Below are 15,650 nucleotides of genomic sequence, written 5' to 3' on the forward strand. Positions count from 1 at the left end.
GTGGGGTGTGGGGTTGGCGAACATGGTGGAACAATACATAAACACCAAGCATGCGACAACCAATACATGTCTGGGTCGCCGTTTTTCTAATAATAATAAGAAGATATAGTTGGAACATGGCTCCATAGCCCCCGGGGTATCCTAAGAATCGAGAAAATAAAAAGTCTATCTGATCTGATCGAGCCGGGGCTGAAAGGTCGTTCCCGTCGTTCGATAGCTCCCCACTTATGCAGGTTGGGCCCGGCGCAACATTCCCTGATCGACCTCAAAACTCTTCGGACTATCATGAAATTGCCATCAGTAGAAGTCGGATGGAAGATTACGAAAAAGCTCGCTTCAAAGTCAATAGGCGAAAGCACTAGGTACATGGGAGCAGTGATACTCCGGCACACGTTCGCTTGCGGCGTTAGAAGAACGCCAGCCCGGAAACCATTGTCGAGGGGAATCTCTTCGAGAAAGCACACTCATAATTTACAAAGGCAAAAAAATAAAACATGCTAAGGGCAATCAAAAGGTGCTGCCAGCTAGTCTGCTAGCGGCATTTCGGGCGTCAAGCCTGTCGTCATCGTCTTCAACAATAGAACTGACACCACTAGGTGAGCGTAAACGTCCCTTGACTCCTTGGCCATTCGCCTCTTCCTCTTCTTCGGGAGCGGGGGCCACAAAACTGCCGCTTAGGCTACGTCCAGCACTATCAGTACGACGTGGAACCCCACTCCATGCGTCCCCCCTGGGACCTTGACTGGAGGCGAGGTTTGCGCGTCGCACAGCGGGGTGGCTTTCACGTCCCAGGCGGCTAAGGCCACCAGATGCGTCGATTGCACGAATATCAGGCCGTACACTCTCCAGGGTGGCAAGTGTTCTGCGCTCAGTCTCAATTTGTCGCAGCGTGTATTCCCGCAGGCTCAACCATACATCATTGGATGTCCGTTCAACCCAGCGGCGCTTCTCCGTCAAAAGGTGGGAGGTCACTCTTTGGGTCTTTTTGGTGAGATAGTCCTCTTGGTTCTGGGCCTCATCAAGCGCATTTATGGCTTCGTCTACCTTGTCCGGGCGAACAGATGAGCTAACCTTCAGTCTATCGGCCGCTGCGCGCTTACTGCGAGTCGCCTGCTGAGCCTGAAGGAGTTCTCGAAGGAGGATATGGCGGTTAGTGAGGGTCTCTTTGACAATAAATGCGTCGGATGAATGATAACTGAGCGGTTCCCCAAGAGTCGTTGCCTCCGCAGTTGCCTGAACTGCGTGGTAATCTCCAACGGCTTGGATGACCTTCCCTAACTTGCGATAAGCATTGGAAAGGCCGGGATGTGTCTCCTGGACATGCATCTGCCCAATTTTCACACCAAATTCTGACTCTGCAAGACCCAGGCCTTTTGCGGGAAAGAAAAGAAGGTACCATAATTAGAACATAATCAATGAAGTGTGTGTGTAAGGACTACAACGTACCTCGCCGAGCCCTGACTATACGATCAACTTTATGACCCGAATCCATGCTTCCAAGGTAAAACATCTTAACGACAGGGCGGGCATTCTGGAGCTCTGGCGTATCATCAGGGGGTGGTGCGAACTGCTTCAGATACTTTCTTCGAACACCTGTTGCCGGCTGCTTCATGCGCACAACGGGACTGTAACCGAAATCGCTTTCGACAAACAAGACAATCTCGTCATCCTGAATAAGTGCATCGTTGGTCAAAATACAGTTCAGCCATCGCTGCACGGACGCCTTCACGCGAAATTCGTCCTCATCGGTCCCTGCTCCGGCGGGTGTCAGAGGCGGGGGTACGGCAGGAACAAGTGCTTCCGGATTAGCCGACATAAGATGCTCAGCAAGCTTGACAAACTCGGCATGGGTTCGCCTAACATCGCGATATTGCGTAGTTCTAAATTTAGGAATATTGGTCTGGTGGCGCAGTGAGCAACGCGGAGATCAATGCCGCCGTGACATGGGAAATTCTACTCACATGAACATCAAACCGAAGAATAGGGTCTTTTTTGCCAGTTCTTTCCAGTCCAGTTATCTTTGCCTGGATCTTGTACACTGGGGCCGGTTGTCTTGCATTCTGCCTGGCACCCTGATACCGTGCGGGGACCTGCGACCGGGCTTGCTGTTCCCCAGATTGACCGGTTTCGCTTATGTGTGTATTCTGCACTTGTTCGGATAAACTTGGCGAGCCTATTTCCCCTTCACCAGGTGTTCTCGACTCAGCAGCTTCTGTAGGCAGCGAGCTTCCGTCCGCATCGTATGGAGACTGGTGCTGCGGGGGTAACGGTGAGGATGGGATATCGCTGGTGCTTGATGGAGGATAGGCCGGTTCTGTAGCTCGAGGCGAAGCCCAAGGGGAGGCGCCGGTGGGATGGTCGGGGTCTTGCGAAATGCTAGAGTAATCCATGTCTGTATCCCGTCTGTGTGTGATGTACCAGGTAAGAGGTATGCCACGGATAGGGCCACGTCTGCATCAGCGATGGCTGTCGTCAGCAAGGAATTTCCGAATAAAACGCAATGTTAGAATTCGGTTTTACGTACCGTGAGGCCCCGCGAATAGAAATTGAGGCTGGGCGTAGGAGCGGAGGGAAGAAGTGGTGAGATGCACAAGAGGAGATCATGGAGAGCGACCGGGGGAGTTACGTCGTTGCTGCCTGCAAGGCCTGATTGGCCAGGCAGCTCACAGCTCCGCGTCCAACAAGTACCTCCACCATCGCCATTTCTCTACATCCACCCTCAATCTTGACTCTTCAAGCTTCATTTCGGCTTACAAGACTCGCAAAAAATGCAGCGATAATCCACCTAAACCACTACTCACCCCCTCCTCCGACAATCGCTGGTGCCATGGCATCAACTCTACTTTTGCGCGGCAGCCGGACCGGCCGAGCTGCTCGATATTTCGGCCCTTCTCGAGCCAGGTGCGACGCGCTTAGATCACTGCCTACTTTGCTCCCCGAAAGATCGAGATATGCTAGCCTACGGAGCTTCTCCACGTTTAACCCATTATATCAACCCGACCTCGACCAAACCCGGAATATCGGCATCATAGCACACATTGATGCGGGGAAGACGACGACCACAGAGCGTATGCTCTATTACAGTGGGTTGACAAGGCGGATAGGGGACGTAGATGAAGGTTCTACAGTGACGGATTTCCTACCTGCAGAACGTGCCCGCGGAATTACTATCCAGTCCGCGGCGATCACCTTCCACTGGCCACCTGGAGAGAGTACCGGTGCCCCCCAGCGAGACCAGCAAGTCCCTAGATCTGCGTCGCCACATTTACTGAACCTCATTGATACGCCAGGGCATGCAGACTTTACGTTTGAGGTCTTGCGGTCATTGCGCATCCTTGATGGTGCAGTGTGTATTTTGGACGGCGTGGCAGGTGTAGAAGCGCAAACTGAACAGGTTTGGCACCAGGCAAGCACATATAACATCCCGCGGATTGTATACGTGAACAAATTGGACAGGGATGGCGCAGCTTTTGGAAGAACGGTACGAGAAGTCGCTTCTCGGCTTAAAGGGTGGCCCGCCGTTTGCCAAATTCCGTGGTTTGAAGGAGGCAACGGAAGTTTCGTTGGGGTTGCTGATGCTATCAATCTTCAAGGACTGCGGTGGGATGGGGGTGATGGGAAAACAGTGAAAAGATACAACCTTCAGGAGTTGGATGATGTCGAGAGCAGACTTGCGCAGGAGCTCCGGCGCGCGCGAGTAGCCCTAGTCGAGCTGCTGAGTGAACATGACGAAGCCATTGTTGAGAAATTCTTCGAATGTGAAGAAGATCACCTCTCGGTTTCTCCCGGTGACGTTTTGGATAGCCTACGTCGGTGTCTCTTGGAGGGAAAGGGGAGGAAAATCATCCCCGTTTTTGCAGGTGCTAGTTTCCGCAATATCGGCGTGCAACCACTGCTTGACAGCGTTGTTGATCTCCTCCCTAGCCCCCAGGAGACTCCTGATCCAGAAGTAGCCATTGGAGGCGTCAAAGGCGGCCTGAGGCGCTTACTGTCAGGGGATCTACTTGTGGAACAGAAGGAAAAAGCGGCACCGGCAAAGGGCAAGCAAAAGAAGAAATCTGCCATAGTAGCCGACGGTCGCAGCGCCATTAAGCAGTTGCATGGCTGTGGACTGGCATTCAAGGTGGTCAACGATGCGAAGCGAGGAGTCCTTGTATACGTTCGAGTCTACTCTGGTTCCTTGGACCGAGGCAGCCTTTTATTCAACACCAACTTAAACCTTTCGGAGCGTGCACCTCGATTGCTCAAAATGTACGCTAATGATGCTGTTGAGGTTGATTCTATCGCCGAGGGCCAGATCGGGGTTGTGGTTGGCCTCAAGCATGCCCGTACTGGCGATACCCTCGTGGCTTGCAGCACCAATAAACCAGCTCCTCCTGAACCTCTGAACACTCTCCAGTTACGTCCTATCAACGTTCCACCACCTGTCTTCTTTGCCAGTGTCGAACCACACAGTCTAAGCGAGGAGAAGAGAATGCACGAGTCACTGGCATTGCTCCTACGTGAAGACCCCAGCCTCCATGTCAACATCGACGAGGACTCCGGACAAACACTTTTGAGCGGAATGGGAGAGCTTCATCTTGAAATCGCCCGCGACCGGCTCATCAACGACCTCAAAGCCAAGGCATCTATGGGCCCCATCGAAATCGGGTATCGCGAATGTCCACTAGGAACATCTGGTCCCGTCACGAAAATATTTGAGAAAGAGATTGCAGGTCGCAAGGGCAAAGCCGGCTGTGCCGCGCTGGTCGATGTGTTCGACTCGGAGACATCCACAACCCCAGATGAAGATGCCCTCTCCATCGAAACGGCAAACGGCAACCAAATTGTCATCCTTGCCCCAGAGCTACAGGTTGAAACCAACAAAAAGGGCATCGAAGAAAGCCCCGTCCTCCCACCAGGCTTGGACGTTGATTCCGTCCGCGCGGCACTTCAAAACGGCTGTCTTGCGGCCCTTGCCCGTGGTCCCCAATTCACCTTCCCCATGCACAGCACCCGCGTCACTCTCTCCCTCAATCCAGCAACCCACATATTTGGCAGCGACACCACAGCTGCGTCCCTCTCCGCCGCTGCGCGCCTAGCAACCTCCACGGCCCTCTCCAATCTTCTCTCCAATCCTGCTGGCGCCGCAGCTTCCCCAGGAACATCCCTCATGGAGCCTCTCATGAACGTGATCATCAGTATCGACGAAGCAAGCCTGGGCGCTGTTGTCCACGACATTTCTTCATCGCGCGGCGGCCACATTATCTCCCTAGACGAGGAAATCCCCATCACTTCAACGAATCTCTCCACTCCCAACGAAGAACTAGATGTCGACCTTCCCCCCATCGACCCAAGCAAGGTCTACGCACCACCCGACCCATTCCAATCATCCACCGTTGTCGACACATCATTAGCTTCTGACTCGGTCAATCGACCTCGCACTATCACGGCAAAGGTTCCCCTGAAAGAAATGGTGGGATATCTCAAGCACCTAAGGAGCTTGAGTGCCGGACGAGGGACCTTCATAATGAGCGTTGATCGATTTGAAAAGATGAGTCCACCTAGACAGAAGGCCGTGCTGACGGAGTTGAGAGGTGGTTATTAGTCTCAATAATCTTTGACATGACCAAGTACTCCGTAGTGTGGGTAGGATGAGGTATTGTACTATATATTGTAATATAGGGACTATGTACAAGATACAAGGAATAATTAATTTTGCAGTTCGTTGTTTCCGGGTCTCAAGTGATTTCTACTATTGCGGGTAATGACCGCTGGAATATTGTTTGTCTTATATGCGTTAAATCCATGGTATTTGTATATATATATATATATATATATATATATACATATACTTTTCATAATCACATAAGTAGAGCATCCATGTTGTATCTTCTCAATTGGGATTGCAGCCGCATGAAATGATTTGAGAACTATCACATATTATACCAAGTGGCTAAAAGTATATACCAGAAAATAGCCCTTATCTCGCATCATAAAGCCTCATCGCATCGCTCCCAGAATCCCCTCAGCCCCGATGACAACTAGAGCCAGCCTGAGGAAAATGTATATATGAATATATATATATATAAGAAAGAGAGGAATGCATGCATTTAGATGTATCGTTGCTCTCCCCCAAACAACCCAGCGCTACCACATACATACACATAAGACACAAAATTGTACTCTTCGCCAAACCATCAGTCTATTTACCTAGCTAACTGAACTCACCAATTATCATCCCACCCCCCATCATCCTGGCTTCTCCTTGATCCAGGCGTTGGCGACGCCCGCCCAGTACCCGCAGGAGTAGATCCAGAGCCAGCGGATGTCGACGCCGTGCCTGAAGATGTGGCGCCAGGACCCGGTTTCATTGCCGCCGTTCCGAGAGCACCAGACTTGGATGCGGTCCTGCGGTGACTATCCTGGGCACCGAGGGACGCGAAGTCATCCCAGAAATCCTTGCGCTCGGGCTCAACACGGCCGCGTCTCGCGCCACCGGAGGCGTCGCTGGGGCCCTCAACGAAGCGGTTGAAGGAGTCTGCCGCACCGCGGGCGCCGACTTGGATGTTTTGGCCGAATTGGGTTGCGTGTTGGCGGGCTTGGGCGGCGAAGTCAGATTCAGCGAACTGGTGGTATCTTAATTAGCTTACTTGCACGGCTTGAGGTCGGATAGGAAAATAGGAGAAGTACTCTACTTACCGACTTTGCTGTAGGCTGGATAAACGAGTCATTCATATTCTTTGCGCTCTTCCCGACAGTCGTCGTGAACCACCCGAACCCCTTCGTCAACGCCGCCATAGGATCTTTTTGGAAATCATTCAACGCCGGTGCACCATCTCCCCCCTGCTTTGATGAGTCCTCGACAGGCAATCCACCTCCGAAGCCCGTAAACTTGCCACCCTCGGATGGACGAAGCGAGTCCGACCTCGTCGCATTCTCCGAACCCATCCTTGCAAAGTACTCCTCATTGCGCGCTTTGCGACTCGCTGCCGAACCCTCAATACCACCCGGGCCCTCTTTTAAAGCTGGCGAAGACGAAGAGCCACGCGCGGGACCCGTATTAGAAAGGGGCGTGTTCGACCGCGAGCTCCCCGTATCGACCGCATTTTTCGCAACCGGCTTTGGTGGTCGCTGCCCCGGTACGTATTCCCGCCCCTCAACTCTAGCGCTCAGTCTCTCCTTCCATTCCTCGCCGACCTCGCCCTCATACCGTTCTTTAATTGTTGAGTCTTCGAATGTGCGGCCCTCGGACTGTGTGATTGGGTGTGCGTCGAAGAATTCCTTCCACGGATTGTTACCCCCTAGTTCCATGCGATGTGTCTCGGAGTTCTTGAAGGCGTCCATGGTGATTGACCGAACGAAGGAGATGTGTACCCCCAGCCCGCGGTGGGTACCTGCGCAGTTAAGGCAGATGAAAGTCCCGAATTTGGGCGAAGCCTAGAAAAGAGAAATTAAAGCCGTCAGCGTGAACCGGAACACGCGTGAAATGGACAAGACGCACCCATTGAGGAGAAGGAGCGCCACAGTCGCAACATCGGTCATTTCCGTTGATTTTTGAGTATTGATGGAGCTATAGGTGACAATTGGCAAGCAATGTTAGCCATAGGGGTTGAAAACGCGAGGTCCCAAAAGAGTCGGGGATTTCGCCCACAAAACTGGGCCAAAAACATACCTTTGCCTTCGTCTCCGGATCGACCTCCCACATTCGTGACATGGTGTATATGATGTGTATAAAATGGTACGAGAGGTCTGTAATGAAAGTACGCCGTGAGGCCAAGGAAGTTGTGAAGTTATGTGCGCAGCTTGTCGAAAGCAATATTTTCGAGCGCGTTTGAAATATGCAAATCGTGCCCCGAGGCCTATGTGCAAGCGAATCAAGGCACAGAACAAACGAGCGTAAAAGGATTGATTGAACGGCAGGTTGGGCAAGAAGACGGGGGCTTGGAGACAGAAGTCGATGGCGCCAAGAGCTGTGGAGTGGCCTCTCGTCATATGTCCCCATGGCGATCTACAGACTACACCCAGAACTAACGGTCAAAGGGATCAGCTCCGAACAAGACTAGAACAAGGCCAGCCTTGCGCTTCTCATAAACTAAATGTTGCTAAGATACAATATAACAGAAGAGCAAGATTCGTTAGCAGGTCACGTTCCATCAACCACCTCACATTACGGCATTTGGTCCTTCGCTATACGAAGCCCTGGCGGCATTCCGTATATAATCCCATGTAAAAAAAAGAAGAGTGCATCCTCGCGTTACTTTTATTCCCTAGGACCGAGCCGGACAGGAATAGAATTCATCAATAATTTTTTCGTTGTTTTTTGTTTTGAAGTTTCTTGGCTCTTCGTTGCATAGTAATGCGTCCTTGCAACGCTTACTACGGAGATCCCATACGCAGGACGGCCTCCGACTTCGATATCTTAAAAGTGATTTTCGAATACCTATCATCGGATAGAAACCGTGTTCGTTTGGGTCAGAAACGACCTTGTCATTTAAGCGGCAGCAGGAGCAGCGTTCTCCTGAGCCGGAGCCTCGGCACCCTCCTCAGCCGTCTCACCAGCGGGGGCGTCATCTTCCTTGCCGGGGCTGTCAATGGCGACCTTGACAGCAATCTCGCGGCCCTCAATCTCCTTTCCGTTCATCTCCTGCACAGCTTTTTCCTGCTGCTCCTCAGAACCGAGGGTGACGAAACCGAAGCCACGGCCCTTGCGAGGCTCGTTGCGGGCCTGGAGCTTCTTGATCATAAAGCGGGGGATAGGGCGAAGAGCAATCTTGGCGGAAACTGGCTGGTAGGCGGCAAAGATTTCCTTCAGCTAAGAGGGGATTAGCATATACAGAAGCTTAAGAAACATGTCATTTTCCACATACCTTCTCCTCGCTCAGATCATACGGTAAGTTAGCCACCATAACCTTGGTCTTGGAAGGAATGCCATCCTCGGGAGGTCCACGCTGCTTCTGGGGACGGGCACGGGGCTTGCCGCCGGCCTTGCCAGACTCGGTGGCAGCGGCATCGTTTTGGTTGGTGATCTCAGACAGAGGAGCAGTCTCGCCAGAGGCAGTGGTGGGCTGCTCTTCAGTACCCTCAGCACCCTGGGCCTACGAGGAACGAATGTGTTAGTAGTTGCTCAGTTAACTAGATGGGACACGGCATACCGAGCGACCTCCGCGTGCTCCACGACCGACACGGCCGCGACCACGGCCACGGCCACGAGTACGTCCTCCCGCCCTCTTGCGGCCTTCGTTGCCGCTGGCACCTTCACCGCCACTTACGGCACCCTCAGCTTTGGCCTCAGCGGGCTCAGGCTTACGGGCAAGCTGAACGGAGACCTTGCGCTGAAGGATTTCCTTTCCGGAGAGCTCTGCAATAGCGGCAGTGGCTTCCGAAGCGGTTGCGAGATCCACGAAAGCATAGCCGACGGGGCGGTTGTTGCGAGGGTTCACAGGGATAGAGACGCTCTCACTAAGAACAGATCAACATTAGTTCAAATACATAAACAGGACCGAAAGAAGCCATGAGTTTAACAATCAAAGTTTCCTCTTGGTGATATCATGCTTGGATGTATGTATTGCAGAACATGGTGGGAACCCAAGCTCCGGCGAACCTTAAAACAGTGGGCAGGACAATGGGAGGCTAGACAGCGCACAAAATGGGATAACAAAGTCGACTTACATAGTGTAGCTCTTGAAAAACTCCTTGAGCTCCCCCTCAGTGGTCGCATATGCGAGGTTCCCAATGTACAACCGACGTCCTTCATCAGCACTGACAGCAGCAGCATCGGCGGCGGACTGAGCTGCGGGGGCAGTGCCGTTGGGGGCCTCAGTGGTTGGGGCGGTGGAGGCCTGGTTGTCGGTGGTAGTGTTGTCGACGGCAGTAGACATCTTGATGGCTGAGGACACAAAGGGTCAAAGATTCGAGGAGGGTGAAGATTGGCGGTGGAGAGGATGACCGGTTGTGTGTCGGATGACTCAGAGAGCTTGTTGGCTGCCCTTGGGTTGAAGTTGATCGAAGTTACGAGGGGGGAGGAGGAAGGGTAGCTTGGTGCCCTAGATACGGGGGGGTTGTTGACAGGAAATCTGGAAGAACGCGATAACGATTTGCCTTGAGAGGAAGGATCAAGATGAGGTCCGACGGGCGAGAAAGGAGAAAGAGCGAGAAAAAGGAAACTGGATCCTTGCTGGTGACTAAGCTGTTTTGGGACGTCAGCCTCAGGCATCGATGAGCTCACTTGGGTCTCCGCTCGAGGCCCAGACCCACTGCTGCCACGCTGCCACATATCAACATTGGCAGCCTGCATTTGCAATATTGTTATTGCGACATTCACCGGCCGCAAGGCCCCTGGAGTCGCCTGCGGAGTCCATTTCCGTTGCGTATTATGTCAATAGGTCATGCTGCAGGAACATTGAGATATAAATAGAACAGTTTGTTTTATTCTAGCGTCCGGATTGCGCACACACTTTATAAAGAACCATACATCACGTATTTCAATAATTCAGTCTTCACCTGCTGCTAAACTGACTCCGGCGGCTTGGTGACGTGTGTCAACTTGTCACTATACCCAGTTAGCACTTACTATATTAAAAAAATAACCAAGTGAATTACGTGCCCATTCAGCTTCTTGATCAACGCACCCAGCCCATCATGAGAATAATCTCTCTCATTCCACATATCTTTGTGATATACCACCTTCTCGCCCGGGCCTTCACCCTCAAGCTTAAGACTTACTAGACTATCAGCGGTCTTGGAAGCATGGATCCCAGCAAAAGTATACTTCCTGCGCTGCTTCCACACAAGTTCGTCCTCCGTTGATGTGGTGACTTCCGTGCCCAGCGTTTCGGACTTGGCGAACAACTTAGGGATGCCATACCACTGGCCTGCTATCTTATATCTATATCCAGTGCGTGAGTATAGATTGTCAATTACGGTAAGAGCTAATTAATACCGCGTGTCGCAGTAACTGAATGGGTCATCGTAGACCGCCTGTTCGGCATAGACATCCATGTCATCTTTTGACGCGCTGCCGTCGTAGAGGGACAGGATGTGTCTCTGTATTTCTGCCCGGGCTGGTGAGATCGAGATGGAATTCTCGGGGTGAGGTTCATAGTCTGCGTCCCCGTTAATGTTCCTGGGTGGCGCGGGATGAGGTTCGACGCCCCTCTGGTCAGGGTGGGAGGATGTTGAAGATGGCATTATTAGTCTGCTAGAACCAACTTGTAGGGGAGCTCCCAACGAAAAAAAAAAAAAAAACAAAAAAGACAATAACAAATTGGAAGTGGGAGGTTCTTGTACACGGATGTCGTGATGGATTTAAGTGAGCTTCAAGTAATCTCTTGACATCATACTTACATCTCACAACAGTGTAACAGTGGCTTTATAGAAGTGGATTCTTATAGAAAGAGCCTACAAATGGAAAGCCCAGTTGGAACGGGCTAGTACTTTAGCCTATAGTACTCCTAATTGAAGAAACACATGGGTTGGGTAAATGCAGGTACACTGAGTTTAAACACCGTCAGCTTGCTTATGTCCACCTCGAATGGAATGAATGTCATTAATTTATCTATGGCAGCACCACTCCAAGGAAGTTACACCATTTGCGCAATATCCAGATAGTCAGTTCATACGAAAAAGAAGGTTTCCCTACTTTTTGGTTTCACAGGGATGTAATTGCCTTAGATATCCTGCTCCACAAGCTGTCGTTCGCTGGGAGCCATCGTCTTGCGCCTCTTCGCATTACGGCGAAGATTTGGTGGTTTATTGAAGGTAGACGTAGGAGTGCTAGACTTGTTCTTTGTTGACTCAGTGGCTTTGGTCGCATGTGCGATCCTAACGGCAGCTGCGTGTCTCGCAGCCTTCGCACAAGTCGGTTTGGAAAGTGGTTCAACGACCGTGGCACGGATTGCACGGAAAACGTCTTCAACTTTGCAACCATGTTGTTTCGCAAATCTTCTGAATGGAAAGGAATGGATAATTGTTTTCGCCATGTCGGAGAAGAACTCTTTGGTGTATGGAAATTCTTCTTCTGGCAGAGTATTGTCTGAGTTAACGCTAGCAGGGTCCCAGCTGTCGAATGCCTCAAAGACAGAGTTCCCATGGCTGCTTTCAGAATTTCTTTCGCGGCTTCTAGTAGCATCTTTGTGTGTTTAGGTTGTTTTGTGAGGTTTACGACGTTCTTGGAACGGCGAAAGAAGACCTTTAGTTGCCATTATCACAATGTCTTTATAGCCTTTCCTGATGCAGGACTGTTGTTAAAGCTGCGTAGCCAAATTTAGTAGACGTAATCTTGATAACAAAGATCACATTACACAGGGATGTTTACCTGGTGGGCAAGCTGTTGCCTCGGAATTACTATGCCGGTGTGTAGTCCCAAAGTCGACCAATCTGGAATTGAGAAGACGTTGTTGACAAGGGAACACAAAGAAGCACATGATTCCAGCAGTTTGAAATGAGAACAAATCAAAGTTAAAACTTCTCAGAAAGAGAGGCAGTTAGTGAACGAAGTACCTGTGAACAAACGCAGCTCTTTGGAGTGGAGAGGCGGGTGCCTGAGGCAGGAACCGTTAGACGACCCAAAGAACTGGGCGACAAGAATAGACCGTAGGCGCCAGCAAACAATAATCAAGATGTTTCATCATTTCCGGGGACAACGAATGCTGCTGGCCTCTGCAGCTCTCGGCCAGTTATCTCCCACGACGGGACCCCCAGATGCACTGGCGATGTCATGTCGATCCCTCTGGCTCGTTCAACTGGTTTTGATGGAGATTTTCATCGAGCGCCACGGTGCTTGGCGGGTTGTTGCGGGACCGATGGGCCCCAGTGACTAATGAATTCAAATGCTTCTTTATCCTGCTGCGTCCCTTTCCTTCTCCTCTTCTTGCCTCTCGACATCTGCTTCATCGCCATCCCGTCCCAATGGATCCGATAGAGTCGGCAGGCCCGTCTCCGGACCACCCTGCTCTTCCCCAGCCGCGGCCTCGACGCGCTTCTGCTGCGAATCCTTCTACCCAAGATCGGACGTCATCCGGGGCCCCGACGGCTCGGCCGCGCGCTTCATCTGTGCGCTCAAACCACTCCAATCGCTCCTCCATTCGCCTTTATCGCCCACCTTCATTTATCAACCAATCTTCGTCTCCTGCACCGCCGAGTGCGAGTAATCTCAACCTCAGAAACAATGGTTCACGTGCATCCTTTGTGGCTCTCAGTGGGGACCCGCCCGAGGAACCCGAGGAACCCAGTGATGCTTTCGAAGGCGGCCGTCGCCGCAGCAGCTCGGAGCCCCGTCGAGGACGGTGGTCAGCACCTAGTCCGGCTGCTTTACCGCGCCTCCAGCCTGGGCAGCCCATGCGCACTGTGATGGAGGAGCCTCAGAGCCCTAACAGTGCTCGCCCAACCTTGGAACTAGTCCGACCAGCCCCAGTGCCCGAGCAGCCGAGTGATGGTAATCGGAGGAATCTTCTACGAAGGACAAGCGAAGCAGCCTTGAATAGGCTCTCCAGGAACCGAGCTCAAACTGTCGGCGGCCCTTCCCCTCAGCCGGAAACTGATGCCCGGGAGTATGATTCGCACCTTGTGGACGTTTTGGATGTCATCGGTAAGCGTTCCTTGGGGGCCTGCACACCCATGCCATCGATAAACGTGAACTGTGCCCCATATTTGACAATACTAACTGTATATTAGACCCGGAAGTTTCGGCTCTTACTACTCTTACCAATGTCCAGAACTCGCTGTTCGTTCCAAACCTAGGTCCCCTTGTGAACCGCAATCAGACGTATACACTTTCACCTCCCTCTGATTTAGAAAGAGAGGAGACAACGTCTACCGAAGAAGATGAAGAGAAGGAAGACAGAAAGGGGCTCGCGCCTGGTGCTGCCTTAGAGAGGCGGATTACTAGCATTTCCTCTGTATTGGATGAGGGCGAACCTCGATTTGCCGTACTACCAGATGGCACCAATCTTGCAGGCTGGTCATACCAGGACATTGAAGAGTTGAATGACCATGTGCGACATATGCTGCATTCGCGTCGCTCAAAATTTAAGCGATCGATGAAAGGGTTCGGTAAATACGTCTCTAAACGTACGTTGTCCGTAAACTTTTCTTTCTTGAGTCTATTCACTGATTTTTATACGCAGCTCTTGGATTTCTGATTACATTATACGCGACTCTCATTACACTCTTTGGCCTTGCATGGGTACTCTTTCTTATCGGTATTGTCTCCACACTTCACACGCGCCTTCGTCTTATATACATTGTGCTAATGTGAGGTATAGGTTGGATCAACGTTGGCGGACGACAGTCATATATCATCAACGTCATTGACAATGTATTAGTGGCTCTCTTCGCCATCATGGGTGATGGGCTGGCCCCGTTCCGTGCAGTTGATACCTACCACATGATATTCATCGCACATTACACTTTCACGACGTGGAGGGTTCGCAAAAAGCGCCGGCTCCCAGATTTGAAAGATAAGAATGACTTGCCGTCTCGAGGGGAGGCGCAAGCAGATGCCGATCTCGAAGCTGGAGAACTCCCCAAAGAGGATGAGCATGAGTTCAGCGTGCTCAATCGTGTGCAGCAGCTGAAATTGCAGCACCACCAAGCCAAATTTGCGAAGTCCCATACCTTTTATAAACCTCACGAAACCATAACTCACCATGCCTTCCCGCAACGTTTTCTCATCGCCATTGTGGTTATTTTGGACTGCCATTCACTTCTTCAGATCGCCCTCGGCGCTTGTACATGGGGTATCAGCTACCATGTACGACCGTTCGCCCTCACCACCGTCATCCTTTGCTGTTCAATCACGTGTAACATCACAGGAGGTATCCTGATCATGATCGGGGACCGAATGACGCGCAAAAAGGACGTGGTCGAACGAATGTTCCGCCAGCAACTCACCAGGGAAGCAATGAAAAAAATGCAAAAGAAGCGAAGAAAGAAAGAAGAGAAGAGCAATGCCGAACATCATGGGTCGATGTCAGATTCATCATCGAATGCCCTCCAGGTTTATGAGGGTACATGATGATCGGACTCTACCTTTCTCGCCGTTGCAATGCCTTAAAGTCTTTTTCACAAGAGCTACGACTTAAACTCCATGTTCACGATTTTTTTTTTTTTTCCTTTTTTTGATTTTCACTATACTATATGATATCTAATGTTGGCTCATGTATACCGGTTTCCGCCATGTTAGAAGAGCGCTTGCCCTTTATTATTACCCCTCGTTTTCTATAGCATCTGTCAGCGTATGATGCCGTGATTGATACCACCAACGTTCTCATTTCTATTCTTCAAGATACTGTATACTTATTACCCCTAATTATCATACTCAATCTAATCCAAACCGAAACACGGGTGTTTGGATCTTGCATATACAAACTTGACAGAAATTTGTAGTAGAGTATTGCACAGCCACGTGCATAGTTTTATTGACTGTTGGGGGTTATAGATCCTAAAGGAAGCACGAAAAGGCCCACCAAAGCATTCGAAATAATCTAGATAAGATCAAAAGTAGACGTAAGCACTCAATCTAATGCAAGTGGGTGCTTAATTACAATTTGCAGCCAGTGGACCCATCTATGCGAGTAATGATATCTGAGATGAGCCAATGGATGTTGACTGTTCCTGTCCACTGTATGTCAACCAATTCCATCTGAGAAGGGATTCCAAGACTGCTTCTC

At 51.0% G+C, this 15,650-nt stretch overlaps 7 protein-coding genes across 7 annotated transcripts; 2 read left to right on the forward strand and 5 right to left on the reverse strand.

Annotated features, from left to right (window-relative positions):
- Positions 1-507: 507 nt before the first annotated feature.
- ASPSYDRAFT_142356 (retromer subunit VPS17) lies at positions 508-2,390 on the reverse strand (the record flags this gene model as incomplete). The annotated part of the gene is made up of 3 exons (XM_040841234.1): positions 508-1,370; positions 1,447-1,900; positions 1,962-2,390. 3 exons carry the CDS (start codon positions 2,388-2,390, stop codon positions 508-510), a joined length of 1,746 nt encoding a protein of 581 aa, XP_040708747.1.
- Positions 2,391-2,700: 310 nt separating this feature from the next.
- Positions 2,701-5,788, forward strand: ASPSYDRAFT_39726 (mitochondrial elongation factor MEF2). Its single transcript, XM_040845953.1, has one exon. It carries the CDS (start codon positions 2,828-2,830, stop codon positions 5,585-5,587), a length of 2,760 nt encoding a protein of 919 aa, XP_040708748.1. The 5' UTR covers positions 2,701-2,827; the 3' UTR covers positions 5,588-5,788.
- A 418-nt stretch (positions 5,789-6,206) lies between these two features.
- On the reverse strand, positions 6,207-7,696 carry ASPSYDRAFT_141793 (GTPase-activating protein GCS1; the record flags this gene model as incomplete). The annotated part of the gene is made up of 4 exons (XM_040841187.1): positions 6,207-6,608; positions 6,682-7,419; positions 7,484-7,552; positions 7,655-7,696. 4 exons carry the CDS (start codon positions 7,694-7,696, stop codon positions 6,207-6,209), a joined length of 1,251 nt encoding a protein of 416 aa, XP_040708749.1.
- A 463-nt stretch (positions 7,697-8,159) lies between these two features.
- On the reverse strand, positions 8,160-10,025 carry ASPSYDRAFT_39728 (RNA recognition motif domain-containing protein). Its single transcript, XM_040845954.1, has 4 exons — positions 9,652-10,025; positions 9,135-9,441; positions 8,850-9,077; positions 8,160-8,794 (listed from the first exon to the last, which is right to left on the reverse strand). The coding sequence occupies exons 1-4, from the start codon at positions 9,858-9,860 to the stop codon at positions 8,474-8,476; spliced, it is 1,065 nt and encodes a 354-aa protein (XP_040708750.1). The 5' UTR covers positions 9,861-10,025; the 3' UTR covers positions 8,160-8,473.
- Positions 10,026-10,418: 393 nt separating this feature from the next.
- ASPSYDRAFT_39729 (uncharacterized protein) lies at positions 10,419-11,187 on the reverse strand. The gene is made up of 3 exons (XM_040845955.1): positions 10,922-11,187; positions 10,586-10,867; positions 10,419-10,531 (listed from the first exon to the last, which is right to left on the reverse strand). The coding sequence occupies exons 1-3, from the start codon at positions 11,167-11,169 to the stop codon at positions 10,489-10,491; spliced, it is 573 nt and encodes a 190-aa protein (XP_040708751.1). The 5' UTR covers positions 11,170-11,187; the 3' UTR covers positions 10,419-10,488.
- A 461-nt stretch (positions 11,188-11,648) lies between these two features.
- ASPSYDRAFT_141740 (uncharacterized protein) lies at positions 11,649-12,116 on the reverse strand (the record flags this gene model as incomplete). Its single annotated transcript, XM_040841178.1, has 1 exon — positions 11,649-12,116. A coding segment is annotated over one exon (468 nt), but the record flags the coding sequence as incomplete, so codon positions are not given.
- Positions 12,117-12,888: 772 nt separating this feature from the next.
- ASPSYDRAFT_142143 (DUF2985 domain-containing protein) lies at positions 12,889-14,995 on the forward strand (the record flags this gene model as incomplete). Its single annotated transcript, XM_040841216.1, has 4 exons — positions 12,889-13,567; positions 13,654-14,049; positions 14,106-14,180; positions 14,244-14,995. The coding sequence occupies 4 exons, from the start codon at positions 12,889-12,891 to the stop codon at positions 14,993-14,995; spliced, it is 1,902 nt and encodes a 633-aa protein (XP_040708753.1).
- Between the last annotated feature and the right edge of the window lie 655 nt (positions 14,996-15,650).

The sequence above is a fragment of the Aspergillus sydowii genome, assembly GCF_001890705.1.
Source record: "Aspergillus sydowii CBS 593.65 unplaced genomic scaffold ASPSYscaffold_1, whole genome shotgun sequence".
NCBI lineage: Eukaryota > Fungi > Ascomycota > Eurotiomycetes > Eurotiales > Aspergillaceae > Aspergillus > Aspergillus sydowii.

Coding starts and splice junctions, on each gene's coding strand:
- ASPSYDRAFT_39729 (XM_040845955.1), bottom strand. CDS start 11,169: ATGCCATCTTCAACATCCTCCCACCCTGACCAGAGGGGCGTCGAACCT. Junction 10,868..10,921: donor TTCAGTTACTGCGACACGCG/GTATTAATTAGC, acceptor CACTGGATATAG/ATATAAGATAGCAGGCCAGT. Junction 10,532..10,585: donor TTGATCAAGAAGCTGAATGG/GCACGTAATTCA, acceptor AACTGGGTATAG/TGACAAGTTGACACACGTCA.
- ASPSYDRAFT_39726 (XM_040845953.1), top strand. CDS start 2,828: ATGGCATCAACTCTACTTTTGCGCGGCAGCCGGACCGGCCGAGCTGCT.
- ASPSYDRAFT_39728 (XM_040845954.1), bottom strand. CDS start 9,860: ATGTCTACTGCCGTCGACAACACTACCACCGACAACCAGGCCTCCACC. Junction 9,442..9,651: donor TTTTTCAAGAGCTACACTAT/GTAAGTCGACTT, acceptor ATCTGTTCTTAG/TGAGAGCGTCTCTATCCCTG. Junction 8,795..8,849: donor ATGATCTGAGCGAGGAGAAG/GTATGTGGAAAA, acceptor ATCCCCTCTTAG/CTGAAGGAAATCTTTGCCGC.